We start from the raw sequence: 15710 nt of genomic DNA, 5'->3' as shown, positions 1-15710 counted from the left end.
TTTTGTCTCAAGGATCAGCCCAGCAGTGTACATTGGCCACTGGGATATCTCAACCACCAGAGGGAAAACTGTTATGCCCCAAACTCTGCCTTCAGCCCATTAGCTCACTCTTGCCTGAAGCATAGACCTGCACCAGCTTCCCGGCACGTGAGGTCAAACCTCACACGGCAACATTTGCCTTATAACCTTAATGTGACCCCCTGACTTACATGTTCATTTTTACACTGTAAGTGGTTATTTTTGTCACTGTGAGCACAGAAATAAATCTCTCTTGGTAAATGAAATAGTAAATATAGAGAAACAAAACAAAAATTAAAAGGCCAGCAGTAGCTTGGTGGTGAACTGCCTGCTTATTCTAGAGGCCCCGAGTTTAGCACCAGATTAACAACAACAGCAACAACAATCACTGTGACACATATTGCATAAAAGTGTTTTAATGTAAAACATTATACAAACGGGCATGGCTTCCACTTTCACAGGAAGACCGGAGCAGCAGGTCCTCATGGGGTGTGAGTGACCCCTCCAAAGCCTTGAGTGAGCCTGGGAATACAGTTAACACGGGAATCCAGCCTGGATTCTTGTTGTAGCAAACAGATTTTGACAATAAAATTCTGGACCTCAGCTGGGATACAAAAGAAGGTCCTGAAGCCAACACAGGGGCCCCTTCAACTCGACACTTGGCAGAGGAGAGTGTATCGTGCTCTGCGTGGAAACCTTCTGCTTCCCCATCACCGACTATTTCACTGTGAAGCCCAGCCTTGCTTTCTTAGCACTTCTCCACATGCAACCAATAGCTTAAAGGCTAAGCTTCATCCTTCCGGCAACTTCACTCTTCCTCATGCTGTCCCTCTGGTTGCTTCTACCCATAAGCCCAGGAGGCTGACCTCACACATCCAGATAGTGTCTCCGTTCCTGGAATGAATGTATCAAGTCTGCCTCCCTGTGGACTCCTCCTCTTGGTCCTTTGCAGGACCATCTCTCCCTTGAATTATTTACTCTTTGTATGACTGAACTTTCGGTGATGAAGAAACTCACAGTTATGTGTCCACACAGCTCTATCTCTTTTCTGCAGTAGGTGTTCATGTAAGGGCTCCTTACATCACCCTTCGAGGTATTTATGCCTTAGAAAATGAGACTTGCAGCCAGCTCTTCTCTGGAGCTAATTATTGAGAAGATCTGCCCACAACTAGGCTTTCTGTACCCATTCTGAGCCCTTGCCATCTTCCAGGAACTGCTATCCAGTGGGCACGCAGGAAGTGCAGGATCCTGAACATCTGTTTTCTAAAACTGCAAAGAGAAAAGGGGGCAATTCCAAAATAAGGAAACTGAAGAAGACTGCCTAGGCAAACAACCCAGGCACTTCTAAGTTAACTTAGAGCCATTTTAAGAGTAAATCCCAAAGGACTGCTGAGTAAAAATGTATACAAATTAAGCAAATCATCAACTTAGGCTATTAAACACCTCGGCAACTCTTGGGGCTGTTCTTGTGCTCATCTAACTTACCCTGTGGCATAAATTCTCTGAGAAGTAGACTTGATTACTATTTGTCTCTAAAAGAAACACTTCAAATTAACAATGGGATCTTTTCCTTCTACCTGTAGGGACCCAGAGGACCAGATGGCCTCCCAGGAGATCAAGGTGGACATGGTCCCAAGGTGCTTGCTGATTCTCTGTTTCAAGTGCAGTTAAATTTGGCAGAGGCATTATGTCCTGTATATCTAAATAATGTGTTTCCCTCTACTGTGTGGTTTTTAATACACATCAGTCCTTTTAAATATTGAGCTCTAGACTTGATGCCTTGTTTTCTCTGTGGTTCCATGTAAGACCATAACTCAAATTCTGACCAATCCTTCTAATATTGATGTTTTCTTAGGGTGAAAAAGGAACTCAAGGAAAAAGAGGGCTTCCAGGTCTTACTGTGAGTAATAAAACACGTCTCCTTAAGCATGAACATTTTCTACCTGCCTGCTTTATAAATCCTTCCTTGTGCCATTTTGAGAAGGGGCTATATGACCTAAGCATGTTTTCCCTTATATGTAGGGTAAGACTGGAAGCCCTGGGGAGAGGGGCGTTCAAGGAAAACCAGTAAGTTTCTCTTTTTATATGTTATTGTTATTAATAATTGAGCCTATATAACTGTCACTTTTACTTCATTCTCATCATAATTTATTTTTCTCTAAAACTCCTTCCAAAGTGAAATGGCATGTTATATAACTGTAATAGGATGTGATAGAGAGCACAGAAGAAGAAGCTCCCGGGACCTCTCACCTGAGTTCTGTTCTGTCCCTTGCAGTGCAAAGCCATGCACATCTTGCTTTCTCGTTATACTGCTGTGAGAGTTTTCGGTATTTTGTAATGCTGGACATTTTCCTGCCATCTAACATCTTACCCAAATTGTACAGCTTTTCCCCTGAGCATCAGTAATTTCTCTGCTGTCATTGTAAAAGAGTAGAGAAATGCTGAAAAATGCGTATACAAACATAGACACATATGGTAATTACGTAAGTGAGCACACGGCTTACCTGTAGAGGTATTTTAATTGCTGTCCTTTGGAATAATATCGCTAATGACACTTTGATTTGTCATACAACATATATTATGGCTTCAATTTAAATGATTTGATAACTTAAATGGATTAATGCTGAGAAGTCAGAAAGGGCCAGAACAAACATGTTTCAGCTGGTGGTGGTTGTCAGCGATGACAGTGTTCGCTTGCTCCTATTTGAAATCTGCTGCCCCCTGCCTGTTGTTTTCCATAATGTATTTGACAGAGGTCAAATCTGAAATGCCAGAGACTTAAAAGAGAGAAAATAAATGACTGTCCTGAGAAAGAGCTGTGTTTGGCCTTGTGTCGTTAACCGAAGGCATCCCCAAAGAACACCGCTGTGTCTTCACATTCACCCTGTGGGGCTATTACTGCGTCAGTGTTAACGGTGCTCTGTAGACTTTGACCACTTTGCTGTATTACAGGCAAGGCTGAGCTCAACTCCATTCCTTTCATTTTAAATAAGTGAGGCTCTCGGAAATAGAATTATCCGTTCTGTATATTGTTGACCTTCATTAGAGTTCTATCTTCAGTCTCTGCTTAGATGAATGGGATGTTTCCTGGATCCCATGAAAGGTACTAGGATCATTTTGCAACTGTCTTACAGCACTCAAGTCCTATGGACTCCTGGAAGGATAAAGCTACCTTCAAAGATGCCACAGCTTGAACAGAAAATTATGAGTTTGTGATAGATGTTGTGGTTTATGAAATTCTTTGCCTACATTGATTCCTCCTTAAATAAAATTTCGTGGAAGCAGGGAACATTTCATTGGAAATTTGAAATAAGCCCCAAAGATTCACATTATGTTTCAGAGTAATCTTACAACCTCTAGTCCTTTAGATACTGTCAAAAATAGACAATACTCTATAACACAGACATATACTAGAGTTTAGGCAGCTTTTTTTGCATGCCCCTAAAAATGACACAGCCTTGGTTTACTAGGCTGGCTATCTATTTTCCTCACCTATGAAATGAAGAAACTAATAACATATGTAAAATGAGCCTCCTTTTCTAAATTTCCACTGCTCTTATTCCTTCTCCTTCCCTCCTTCCTTCTGCCATTTCTCCTCCTCCTTCCTCTCCTCCTCCTCCTCCTGCCATTTTTCCACCTCTTCCTCTTCTTCCTCCTCCTTTGGTAGGGCTTGACTCAGGGCTTAAGTACATGTTCTATCACAGATCTACCCCAACCCCAAGAACCTAAACTATATAAACAAGTATTCAGTGAATCCAACAATGCACACAGCACTTGAATAATCCTGATAATCAGGAAGGATGTATTTGTCTGTGGACCAACACTGTTCCCATCCACCTGTAATCTGACCCAGAAGTCAAAGACCATGATCCAATAGCTTTGTGGAGTCATGGAGCCTGGGAGGCTGTTTTGATTATCTAAATCATGAAAAATATATCATTTTATACATTACCGAGTTTTTGATGAAAGCACCCTATCAATTGATAAGATAGATCTGTAAACATCTCTCTCTTCAGCCAGGTGCTGTGGCTCAAGCCTGTAATCCTAGCACTCAGAGAGGAAAAGGCAGGTGGATCTCCATGAGTGTGAGGCCAGGCTGGTCTACACAGGGAGTGCAGTGCAGCCAAGGCTAGAGAGAGGAACCCTGTATCAAAAAACAAAAAGAAGGAAAAAAGAAAAAGAAAGATCTCTCTGATCTTACAGAACTCTGATTTTCCCGCTATGATCCTTTGTAATTTTTCTTTATGTAGTTTGAAATTCTATTATAATTTTGTTCAATTTTTATTTTTCTCTTCTAGTAGTACTGTTTTAGAAATGGGATTATCTAACGTGAGCATAGGCTTGCAGTAGTCCGAAGTGTTTTTCTCAGCAAGACGCATCTGTGTCTTGGTGTCTCGCTTGGACATGTTCTAGTTGGATCATGCCTTTAGTCTGATAATCCCTGTATTTTAATTAGAGTATTTGGCCCATTTCTATTTAATCTAATAGCCATGACTGGACTTAGGTTATTATTTTGTGCTTTTCTCTTTTTTATTTTGTTCAAGCCTTCTATCTTGAAAATTATATCTTAACTTACCTATTGACTTTTGATTTGTACTCCTCATTATTAACCTAAGTAGTTAGTTTACATGAGGGTCAGCAAAGGTTTCCCATAAAGAGCTAGGAAGGAAGGATTTATTTTCCAGAACATATATGTAAAAATTTTCAGCCATATAGGACAATTTATTAACATGCTGTCTTAAAACTGTGGTTGTTTTGTGTATTTCATCCATGTGTGTTATGAAACCTCATTGTAAACAAAGCTTTTGTTTGAATATTAATGGAACTTTCTTTGCTTTAATGTAAATTAGCTGTGCACTTCAGAGCTTGGTATGAGAAGACAGGCTTTCACTCGCCATTTCTAGTTAGCTTCATTCCTCCTTGAATGTACAAATGTCTAAATGTTGTCATTTCCCTAGAGCCTATAAAACATCATTTAAGTCTAGGGATATCTGCTGAATTATCCTTTGATTTGTGAGATATTTTTATTTCACTTTTAATCCTGAAGGCAGTTTCCATTGCATATAAAACTCTGCGTGCCATCAGCACCATGAAAAGGCCATTGAGAGAGAAGGGACCTTTGGGGAAAGATCCTCATATTTCTGTCATTATCTCCTGTATGGAATGGATAATATATATTTCGTATCAAGTTAGACACTTCGTTGACCAAATGCTGGTTCTGCCACTTACCGCTTGTTTTAACTTTGTGTAAATTACTTAGCCTTTTTGAGCCTCAGTTTATCTACATTTTAAAATGAATATCTGAGAGGGAGGAACTGAAGAGACTCAAATCGAAGGTTATGAGCACATGCTGCTCTTCCGCAGGATCTGAGCTTGATTACAGGCCTCCGCACAGGGCGGCTCACCACCTCCTGTAATTTCAATCCAGTGTCCTCTAGGGCTTCCACAGGCACCCGCACATTCATGTTTTACACACACACACACACACACACACACACACACACACACACGCACACGCACACGCACACGCATGCACGCGTTCGCGCACAAACAAGAAAGGAATCTTTTGTGGTTATGTAAACTGTGGCTATTATTATGTACTTACCACAGATGCCCAGTAAATAACCACAACAGTCTTTGTTATTTTCATGGTCATTTGTTTCCATTTTTACTGAACTGAAGTCATGGAGGAATGACAAAGTCATATATCATTAATAACATCTGAAAAACCTTAAGCAGAATTTTATTTAAGCCAATTTGTGCTTTTCCTCTTAGTCCTCAATAAAAACTGAGAACATGGAAAGTGTGTCCTTGCTTTGTGAAACAGCCTCTGTGCAGAAGCCACAGAATTAATGGAATACTAAGTTGGCTCCATGTCCAAACATGCCTTACAGAGCAAACAGAGCACACACCATTTAAAGATCTGAACTTTAATTACACGCTTCAGTTAGCATAGCAGGCAGAGCAAGGTCTTTGTATTGATCCTTTCTATGAATTTAGAAGTGAATGAAGACCATACAATTTTCAGGACTAAAACGGAGCTTTAGCCACGATAGATAGATAGATAGATAGATAGATAGATAGATAGATAGATAGATAGATAGATGTTTAAAATTTAAAAAGAACAGATTTTCCCTCTTATGTAGAACTAATATATAGCCCACCATTTCCATTTCTAGTATATGCCCAAAGTAATGGAAATCCACTCCAATATTTGCACACCCATGTCCATAGTAGCATGTTCACAATACCCAAAGGCTGGAGCAACCAAGTGTCCCCTGACAGATGAATGAGCAAAATGTGGTTTATGCATTCATGAGAATATGAGTCAACTTTAAAAAGGATGTTTTGACACACCCTGCAAGGAAGAACCATGAAGACAATAAATAAATAAGCAGGCCAGATTCAAAAGAACAGGTATCATGTGATCTCACTTATGTAATTACCTAGACAGTAAAATTCATACAGAAGTAGCTACAGGGAACAGGGAAAGTGACTAGAGGAATACAAGAATTCTTAAGAGGGTTTCAACTGGGAAGATGAGAAGGTTCTGAAGAGGGATGGTTGGAGATGGTTGTGGATCTACTTAATGCTAAAGGATTATATTCTTAACTGTGTTCATGGTAAATCTTACATATATTTTATGACAAAAGGAAAAATTAAGGAATGCATAGAAAAGACCCCACAACCAAAGGTAGGTGTGTGAGCTGCTAACACATTTTCAGATGCTATGTCTTTCTCTACAAATTTCTCATTTGTTTGTTAAGGGCTTACAAGGACTCCCTGGCAGCTCAGGAGACAGGGGGCCTGCCGGAGAACTAGTAAGTTTCTTTATGTTCTTCTAATTATAGCTTTCCTATAAGGTGTATTTACTTTCCATGACTGTTAGTCTGCAGTACTCTAAGTGGCTTTATAAACAGTGTTGATGCTAGGTGGCAAAGACAAAATCTACAGAATGGATGTTTCACTGTATCAATTCTGCAAGATGCAAACAAACATACATACACACATACATATGTGTTGTTACAGTTTTTGTTGCTTTTATCACTTTATTTAGTCAAATTTGGTGCTTTTCACTATGACTTTTAAAAGGGACATATTTCTGCTTTTGAAAAAAGAGAACTTTGTTCTAGTGACTCTCAAAATTGCTCTTTCTGGATGACCTGCTCTTCTTATAACTACTATATTGCCACGCACACAGTCACCAGCCCTATAATGAAGGCCAGATAGTGAAGCCAGGCTCTGTATTTGATTGGCCCAACTATGCAAATATGACTGAAATGCAGTTATATCAACAATGCAAAAACATATGCCACAATTCCATAGCTATGATTCAGTCTTGGGGTTTCCATGGAAAGAGCTTGTGCAAAGGAAAGACTCAAACACACTCCTTTCTCACAGCTCAGTCTTTATTGGCAATGAGGTCATCCTTCGGGGTAATTGTGGGGTAAGATGCTGTAATGTGCTTCTGAAATTCATCACACAATATGGTCTTTTGAACCACTGGTTTGATGTTATCACCAGTTGACACAAATGTTTTCCAGGTGGCCTTTACATAATTAATTGAGATAGTAACAAGTGGAAAAGTTTACCAAAGAGTAAAAAGTTCACTCTTATCCTATGACATAAGCTCACCAAACAATAAGGGTTCACAATATGTGTTAATTCTTGCCTGATGAATATCTAAAATGTGACATCAATTCTGCATAACTAAGCCTTTGGATTGTGCTCTGTTTTATGTGCCTCAACCTGCTATCCCATCACTAATATTTATTTGACCTGAAATAGTCCAGTCGTCTTTTGCAAAGCTTAGTTAATGTTCTGAAAACTCATAAGCTCCTCAAAGCCAGAGGCCATTTCTTTTACCTTTGCGATCTCCTTTCCTGGTATGATGCCCAGCATACTCCATTTACCCAATGTATGTTCGTTAAATTGAATAAACAAAAGGTCATGTACCCAAAGATAATGGACACAGTAAGTAACATTACACTGAGGAACCAGAATGAAGACTGATGAGATTTTACTAAGTGTATCAAAGGAGCCGTGGTCACAATGGAGGCAGAATCTTAAGATGCATTCATACAAGAAAAGACTTGTTAGCAAAATGACTTAATAGTGCTTAAAATGTCAATGTGAAGGACACAAGGTCACGGAACTGGCAAATAAAATATAGACCAATTTATGAAGTATACAATAGATTTTGTGTCATATATTTGAATGACTGCTTCAATCAGAGAAATGAAAGAAATTGTTGAAATGGGAATGGCACAAAAATGAATTCTATATTTTGACAGTAGTATAAGAACTACAACCTCTCTATAGACAAGTTTTTCTCCATTATAAAGCAAGCTTTTCTTTTAAATAGATAGCTATTCATTCAGATTCAGTCAACAAATATTTATAAAGAATCTGCCCTTGGTATTTAACAACAAGTATGACATTTGCACTCTAGTGATAAAAAAATATTGATTAAACATTTACATATATAAGTAGACAATTGTGAATTGAGATAAACACCAGAAAGTACAGACAGTACTCAATATCCCTGGGGAAGCAGTTCAGTATCCTGCTCAGAGAGTGTCTGCAGATGCTCAAAACCCTTGCATAAAGTGGAATAGTGTCTTTTTGTCATCTGCCCATTTCTCCTGTGTGCTTTAAATCATCTCTGGGCTATTGCTGATTGAAAGTGGCTCCTTTGGAAACTTCCAATCCTCCAGGATTTCTCAGAAGGCCACTTTCCTTTCAGTTCAGTGTTGTAGTGCTGTTAGCATTAGCATTTGCATTTTGTTCTGTTCTCAATGAGAAGTCGTAGTTCCAAACAATGGTCTCCTCTAATAATTTTTGTAGTGGATGTAAGGCTGAGGTTAAGTCTTAAATTTCTCAAAATATTGGTAGAAAAGAATAAAAATGCACCCCCCCCCAAAAAGGGCTAAAAGAAATGATGGAAATCAAACATATAAATTAGAAGTTTCAGACCTACCTTAGTATGTGGGGATGAATGTGAACAGACAAGCTGTAGCTGTTAATCCAGCCACTGTTTTATAAATGAAGTCCCTCTAAAACAGTCACATTCTCAATTTCTTGATAGAATAATCAAGAGACTAATAAAAAACCACAAACCACTGATATCAGAAATGAGAGACCATCACTATTGATTGCATACAAATTAAAAGGATGAACAGTTCCTATGTCCACAAACTCTGTAACTTAGGTATTATTAACCAACTTCTTAAAAGACTATTTTCACAAAACTCACTTAAGAAATGATCATTTGAGAAGTCTGTGTTAGGTAACTGTTTAAATAAATAATCAATAATTGTCCAAAGCAGAAAACGCTAGCCCTGATGCTAAAGTTAACAAAGTCTAATAAACATTTAGCAAACAAATGGTGGAGATTCTGTACAGCCTGAGACAGGAACTGGAGGCAGTGATGACTTCTTCCTGGCTCATTCCAAGAGGCCAGAATTATCCCAGGACCAAAACCAGACACATGCATTATAGGGAAAGACTAATTTCACTCAGGAACAGAAGTATAAAATCCTCAGCAGAATATTAGATCACATCCAACACCATTGATTGTACGCCATGACCAACTAGGATTTATTCCAGGCATCCAAGAGAAGTTTAACATTCAAAAATCTATGTAATCCATCATCTTAATAGTCTAAAGAAGAAAATACAGTGTCATAAATACATCCAGGGAAATTATTTGACAAATTCCCATGTCCACTTATGCTACAAAATAAAGTACAGACTCTCAGCAAATTTGGAATAGAGGGGAAATCCCTAAGCTTTATGGCGACCAATACTTGGAGAATATAACCTTTAAAACTAAAGAAATGGATATAGTTCCTCACATTTGTGAAACAGAATGTTATTTGACAAAGATCATGTATTATGGGAAAATAACTTTAAAACCAGAAAAATATAGTTCTTTACATTTGTGCAACAGAATTTATTATTATTTGTCAAAGAAAAGAAAAGAGCCATTAAGTTAAAATATTTGTAGACAAGCCACAAGTGCATGGTGCTGAGTGAAAAAAGCCAAACTGGAAAGCTCTATATGCTATGGCATTCTGGGAAAGGCAAGACTATTAAGACACAAACAAAACAAAACAAAAACAAAACAAAAACAAAAACCACGTATTTTTTTCCTTTAAAATACCTGTGTTTGTTACATACAATGCCAGGGTTAAGAAGACATAAGCTGGCCACGCATACTAAATAAGGCACGTTGTGAAAGCCCTCAGCACATGCTCCAGTTTCGTTCTGCTGCTCTGATGGAGCATTCTGACCAAAGAATGGGAATACTTCAGCTTATAGACTTCAGGCTGTCATTGAGGGAAATCAGGGCAGGGCGTCGAAGCGGAAACCACAGATGTTGTTTGTTGGCTCCATTACAGGTTTATACTCAGCTCAATTCCTTAGAAAGCATTCAATCACCTGCCTAGGCAATGGTGTCACCCACAATCGGCTAACTCTCCCACACCAACTAGCAGAAAAGACAACCTCCCACAAACATGCCCACAGTGAAAGATAACCAGGACAGCACAGTAGTTGATGATTAGTAGGTATTTGATAAATGTTTGTTGAACGAATGAGTGAATTAGGAAATAAAATGCAACAGTATCCTTTGCTCTATTTTCTATTTTGAGTACAGCATAGTTTAATATCATTCATGAAACAACACAGATAAATCTAAATCTATGAAAGTTAAATTTTTATTTACATGGAGAATAAAGTAAGATGCCAAATACTGTTTTGTTTTTTTTTAATTAAATGGAGTTGTGTTGTTTAATAAAAGAGTAAAGTTTGATTCTCATATCTTCAACTTATTTAAACATAGGGGCCACGAGGACTGCCTGGTAATGCTGGACTTCCTGGAGAGATGGGTGTGGAGGTAACATTTTGTGGTTCATTCTAACTTTGACTCAGTATGTCTTATAAAACAAAGCGAACTAAATAATTCAGTATATGTCATGGAGAATCATTTTATAGAATTTTACTTTATATTTAGAAAATAAAACCTAAAACTCTATAAAAGACAGAAATAATCAATGTGTGCAGATAAGTTCATACATACAAAGTTCTCCTTTAAGAATTAGTTCACTGAAATGATTAAACAAAAAGTGAATAAAGACTTCCTTTCACTGATTATAATTGATTGGATAGCTCTTCATTCTAAGAGGTGACATCATTCAGGGAATGGGGAGTTTTGAGGTCACACTATTTACTAAATCATTCAGAATAATAAGCTTCATGTGTTATAATTATGAAATCCAATTACTTTATTTCTCTTTCTTTAGTAGTAAAACCATATATTCCCCCTACTTCTTTCTCTTTCTCTTTCTCTCTCTCTCTCTCTCTCTCTCCCCTCATTAGCCTTTCTTAGACTCATACAATACTGCTCTTCAACCTCCTTACCTTTGCTAACTGATCATCAATGTCCCCGTAAAAGCTGTAACTCACTCCTCTCCTCTTAAACCACTTATTGTCATCTTGTTGGCTTTTATGTATCCATCTAGGTAGTGCACAAACATCTCATGTGCAAAATATGTGCACTCCGTTTTTTCTCTACACAAAGCCCACCACTTTCCTGATCTTCTGTTTTCATGAGCATCTCACTGAAAGGTCCCATGATGCCCAAGGAGCCCAGCCTCAGAGTCACCCTAAGCTACTCCTCCGACTTCACACTCATCTTTCCTCTTAAATAAGCCCTTGCTGCCTTAAATCTATCCTTCCTTCTTCAGCTATCCTGCAAAGGGCTAACCTTCCACCTTTATGCCATTTCTTTTCCACCTTCCCTCAGGCCCTCAGCTACTCATTGCCAGTTTATATTTCTTACATCATTGTCGAGATTCTTTAAGAACTGCATAACCTTTACAATAAATATCCATTTCTTTTGTAAATTTTTATAAACTTTATTACTTTAAAACTGTGCAAATAAAAAAATCACATACCTAAATGAGCCTATTTCTTAACCCAATAATTTCTATATGGTCTACTTCTGCAGACCTGTTCTTTATAAATTATTCTTTATAGAAGTTTTATTCTGTTCTAGGCTTATTGACCTAGCTCCCCTTTCTTGGATATGCTGTGCCTCTTACTGTACACTTAGCAGGGGGTGCAAGAATGCATGATAAGGACACTGACTCCTTTACAAGCTAATAATCTATTTCAGAGTATAGTCAACAGTGACGATCATTATTTGCAATGGGTTAGGCTCAATAATGGAGATTTTCACAGGGAAATAGAGGAACAAAGCAATTTCTGCTTCACCCTGCCTGAGGAAGGAGAAAAATGAGATATGTATATGAAAACATAGAAAATGAGATTGAAGGAGAAGAATGAAGCTTTAGTGATATGAGAAAAAAACACTACACGAAAGAGAATCCCAGGAAGGAAGACAGTATTAGGAAGATTCTTAGACTATGGAGCTGTGTGGTATATTTGGTGCTTACTTTCAAAAGAGAATAGAAACTAGTTAGAGGAAAACCATGAAAAGTCTCATGTATCTATTAAAAAGCTTGAGCTTTTTATCTTGGGCAATTATAAGTCATTATATAAACAAGACAGTGATGAGGCCAGATAGATTCAAGTTTTGAAAAAAATAACTCCAGCAGCTGAATGAGAAATGTTTTTCAGCAAAAATAAGTAAGGGCAGGTCTATTTATTAAAAGGATATTTAAAATGCTTATGGTGGCACACGCCTCCAATCCTAGCACTCAAGAAGGCATGAGGATCATTCTGAGTTCGAGGCTAGCCTGTGATAAAGTGGGCTGAGCTATGGTGTGAGACCCTGTCTGAAAGAAAGAAAGAAGGAAACAAAGAAATAAATACAGGAAGAAAGGAAGAAGGGAGGAAGAGAGAGTGAAGGAGTGTAGGAAGCTAGTGAGTTGAAATGATTGATGTATGCATACAGATACTTGTTATATGAATTCTACAGCCCCTCCATAGGTGGAATTTAGAAAGCAAAGCAGAAAGAGAAGTCAAATCATTCTGACATTTCCAGGTTATGAAACAGAAGTGATAGCACGTCTTCCTGAGTCTGGAAGTCTGTGAAGCAAGCCCAGGTCCTCTGTGAGAACAGCAAGAGCTGTTAACTGCTGAGCCATCCCCCCAGCCCCCTTCCCCTCATTCTTTAAAAGCCGGTTTGAAATGTAGTGGTGCAATCACAGATTATTTGGGGAGAATATATGTCATATTACACTAATTGTGTTAAAGCTGTTTTCATTGTTGCTAAAGAAATTGCAGTAGTGGATAAATGTGAGTAATGAGATCTGCACTGTGGTGTTTTTACTTGCCTTTCAACATAGCACTTTCATCTTGGTGAGGCAAACTCCTCTGCTCATCCACCCAAGGCAAATAGCTTACAAATAACAGAGCTGACTAAGATCTGACCTAGAGATAAAGCTTATGACCAGGACTTTGCCACATCCTGAGCCTGAAGAAAGCACAGGGAACTCACACCTTACGGCTTGAAGTTTTTAAGAGAGTAGGTGAGATTCTGTTGTGATAAAAATGTGAAGGGTTGAGTTGGTGTTCTGAGGAACATAAGGGGTTTCAACAGTGGTTGGACGTCAGCAGAAAAGAGAGTGCCTGCTAACAAGTAAAAGACCAGATGTGCCTCACTCTGGCGCAAACTTTCTGAGGATGCTGGACCAATGAAGCAAGCTTAATGAGATCAGCAGCACTTCCATGCTCTGCGGCCTCTGCACATAGTTAGTTACTTCCCCCATTTTACAGAGGAAGAAACTGAGGCATGGAACTACCAAAGAGCACTCGCTAGTAATAATGTCAGTCTCAGGTCCAGACACAGGCACTCTGCCTCTATATTCTCAGCCATGGAAGTAAACACCTAGGAGCCAAAGCACGGAAACCTAATTTCCTCTAGGCAGTGGAACTGGACTTTTCATTATGAGCCCATCTCTTCTACTGTGTATGTACCTTTTATTTTACTTTACTTTGAAAAACGGTGAATGTGCACTGCAGCAACTTTATGAAAAAAGAAAAAACCTGATCTTCCTTCACCTAAAATACAATTAAATAATGTAAATATTATTTTATTTTAAATTCTAGTAATTATTTTTTTAAAAAAAGAGTCTCATCTGTGCATCGTAAGTATAGAAGAATTTCTGAAAGGAAATAAAAATAGAATAGAGGGAAAATGGTAGTGGGGATAAAAGAAAACATACAGTTCCACTCCAAGCTATAGAACTGTTGGAAGTTGTTACCTGCAGGGGAAAAGTGAGTTTTCTCAGAGATTATAGCCCTTGGTAAACTGACCACTTTCCTGCAGAAGACAACAAATCCAAAAATATTTGGGTTGAACTAATTTGTCTTGGAAGATCTTTTTAACGACACAAAGTTGGGTAGGTAGGGTGATGTGAATTGGGGAAGACATGGGAGAGATGGCGTGAATCTGATCAACATATACACAAAACTCAGCAAGCTGATAAGAGGAATGGGAGGGCAGAGTGAATAGAGAAGATGGAGGCACACAGAGGATGCAAAAGACATGACTTATACTCTGGGAGACGAGAAGAATACTACAGTGGCTGCTGAAGCTCCAGACCTTGAAAGAGCCCAAAATTGCAAGAAACTGTGTTTCCAATGTCAAAATGATCAAGCTCACCTAACAAAACTAGACTCACCATGAAAGAAGACTGGAAAAATATTCCGTACACCACTTTTTTGTGTGGCAACATCATCATTAACTTATGTAGTATGTTTTATTTTAAAAATATAAAAAAATAATTGGTCTTAGGGAAGCTGGTTTCAGTGAGCACAAGAAGAAGAGATGTGAAGACCACAGATGGGAAAACATCCTTGAACCTGAGGATAGGAAACCTGAAGCTGTAGGAAGTAGATTAGCTTATATTCTCTACAGTCGCAATGATGAAAGATTGGAGGGAAATGGTCTTAATTGTTCTGGTTTCAAATGAAGCTTTTTTTGATGTTTGAATTGTTAAAGATTCCAAGAAAGTATCTGTCTCCTGCTTTGAAGTTTGTGCAGAGGCAGCCAAGACCCTCTTCTGCACAGACTCACCTCTGAGCTGAAACTCAGACTACCTCCAGATTGATACAGCTTTTGTAACATGTCAAATCTTTCTCTTTAGGGACCTCCAGGCACTGAGGGAGAATCTGGCCTGCAAGGTGAACAAGGAGCTAAGGTAACCATTCTAAAGTGTAAGAGAGAGGGAGTTTCTTTAACTTAAAACCCATACTTTTCACAGTTTGACAAACACCATCTTTTTTTTTTTTGGAGGGGAGCAATGTTGAGACAAGTGTTTCCCTGTGTAGCTCTTGCTGTACTGGAACTCACTGTATAGAGCAGAAGTCTGTGTCAAAGTCTGCGATTAAAGCCATGTCTGCTGACAAGCACTATCTTTAAGGCCACCAGAAGAGCTCAAAGTATTCAGGGTGCTATCTCTCATCATCTGCACCCATGATTAGAAGGGTATCTTGAGTGAGAAAAGCTTAGTCTTGCCTTTGTCTCTTCAGGGAGATGTTGGACCTGCTGGAAGTGCTGGAACAGCTGGGGAGCCAGGGTCACGCGTGAGTACCTACAATATCAAGCTTAATGCTCTTTGACCCACTTGTTTGGGGGCACTCAAACTTAACCGCCTTAATCACACCAAAAGGTAGTGCAATAAGCCTTTCAGATGCACTACAAAATGTTCCATGACTTT

The 15710-nt window shown here is 38.7% G+C and overlaps 1 protein-coding gene and 1 long non-coding RNA gene across 3 annotated transcripts in view; one reads left to right on the top strand and one right to left on the bottom strand.

Annotated features, from left to right (window-relative positions):
* Col24a1 (collagen type XXIV alpha 1 chain) overlaps window positions 1-15710 on the top strand; it is a 249978-nt gene that overhangs the window by 148523 nt on the left and 85745 nt on the right. For both annotated transcript variants that reach the window (XM_060392579.1, XM_060392578.1), the window contains exons 29-35: window positions 1602-1655; window positions 1874-1918; window positions 2041-2085; window positions 6786-6839; window positions 10865-10918; window positions 15138-15191; window positions 15523-15576. In XM_060392579.1, the coding sequence (XP_060248562.1) occupies window positions 1602-1655; window positions 1874-1918; window positions 2041-2085; window positions 6786-6839; window positions 10865-10918; window positions 15138-15191; window positions 15523-15576 (360 nt within the window). The remainder of the gene's footprint in view (window positions 1-1601; window positions 1656-1873; window positions 1919-2040; window positions 2086-6785; window positions 6840-10864; window positions 10919-15137; window positions 15192-15522; window positions 15577-15710) is intronic.
* Window positions 1-15710, bottom strand: part of LOC110562455 (uncharacterized) — a 122716-nt gene that overhangs the window by 71426 nt on the left and 35580 nt on the right. The window lies entirely within an intron of this gene.

This window comes from Meriones unguiculatus, chromosome 10, assembly GCF_030254825.1.
Source record: "Meriones unguiculatus strain TT.TT164.6M chromosome 10, Bangor_MerUng_6.1, whole genome shotgun sequence".
In the NCBI taxonomy this organism is placed as follows: domain Eukaryota; kingdom Metazoa; phylum Chordata; class Mammalia; order Rodentia; family Muridae; genus Meriones; species Meriones unguiculatus.
Note: the sequence above shows the minus strand (reverse complement) of the source record. Positions and strands in the feature narration are given on the sequence as shown.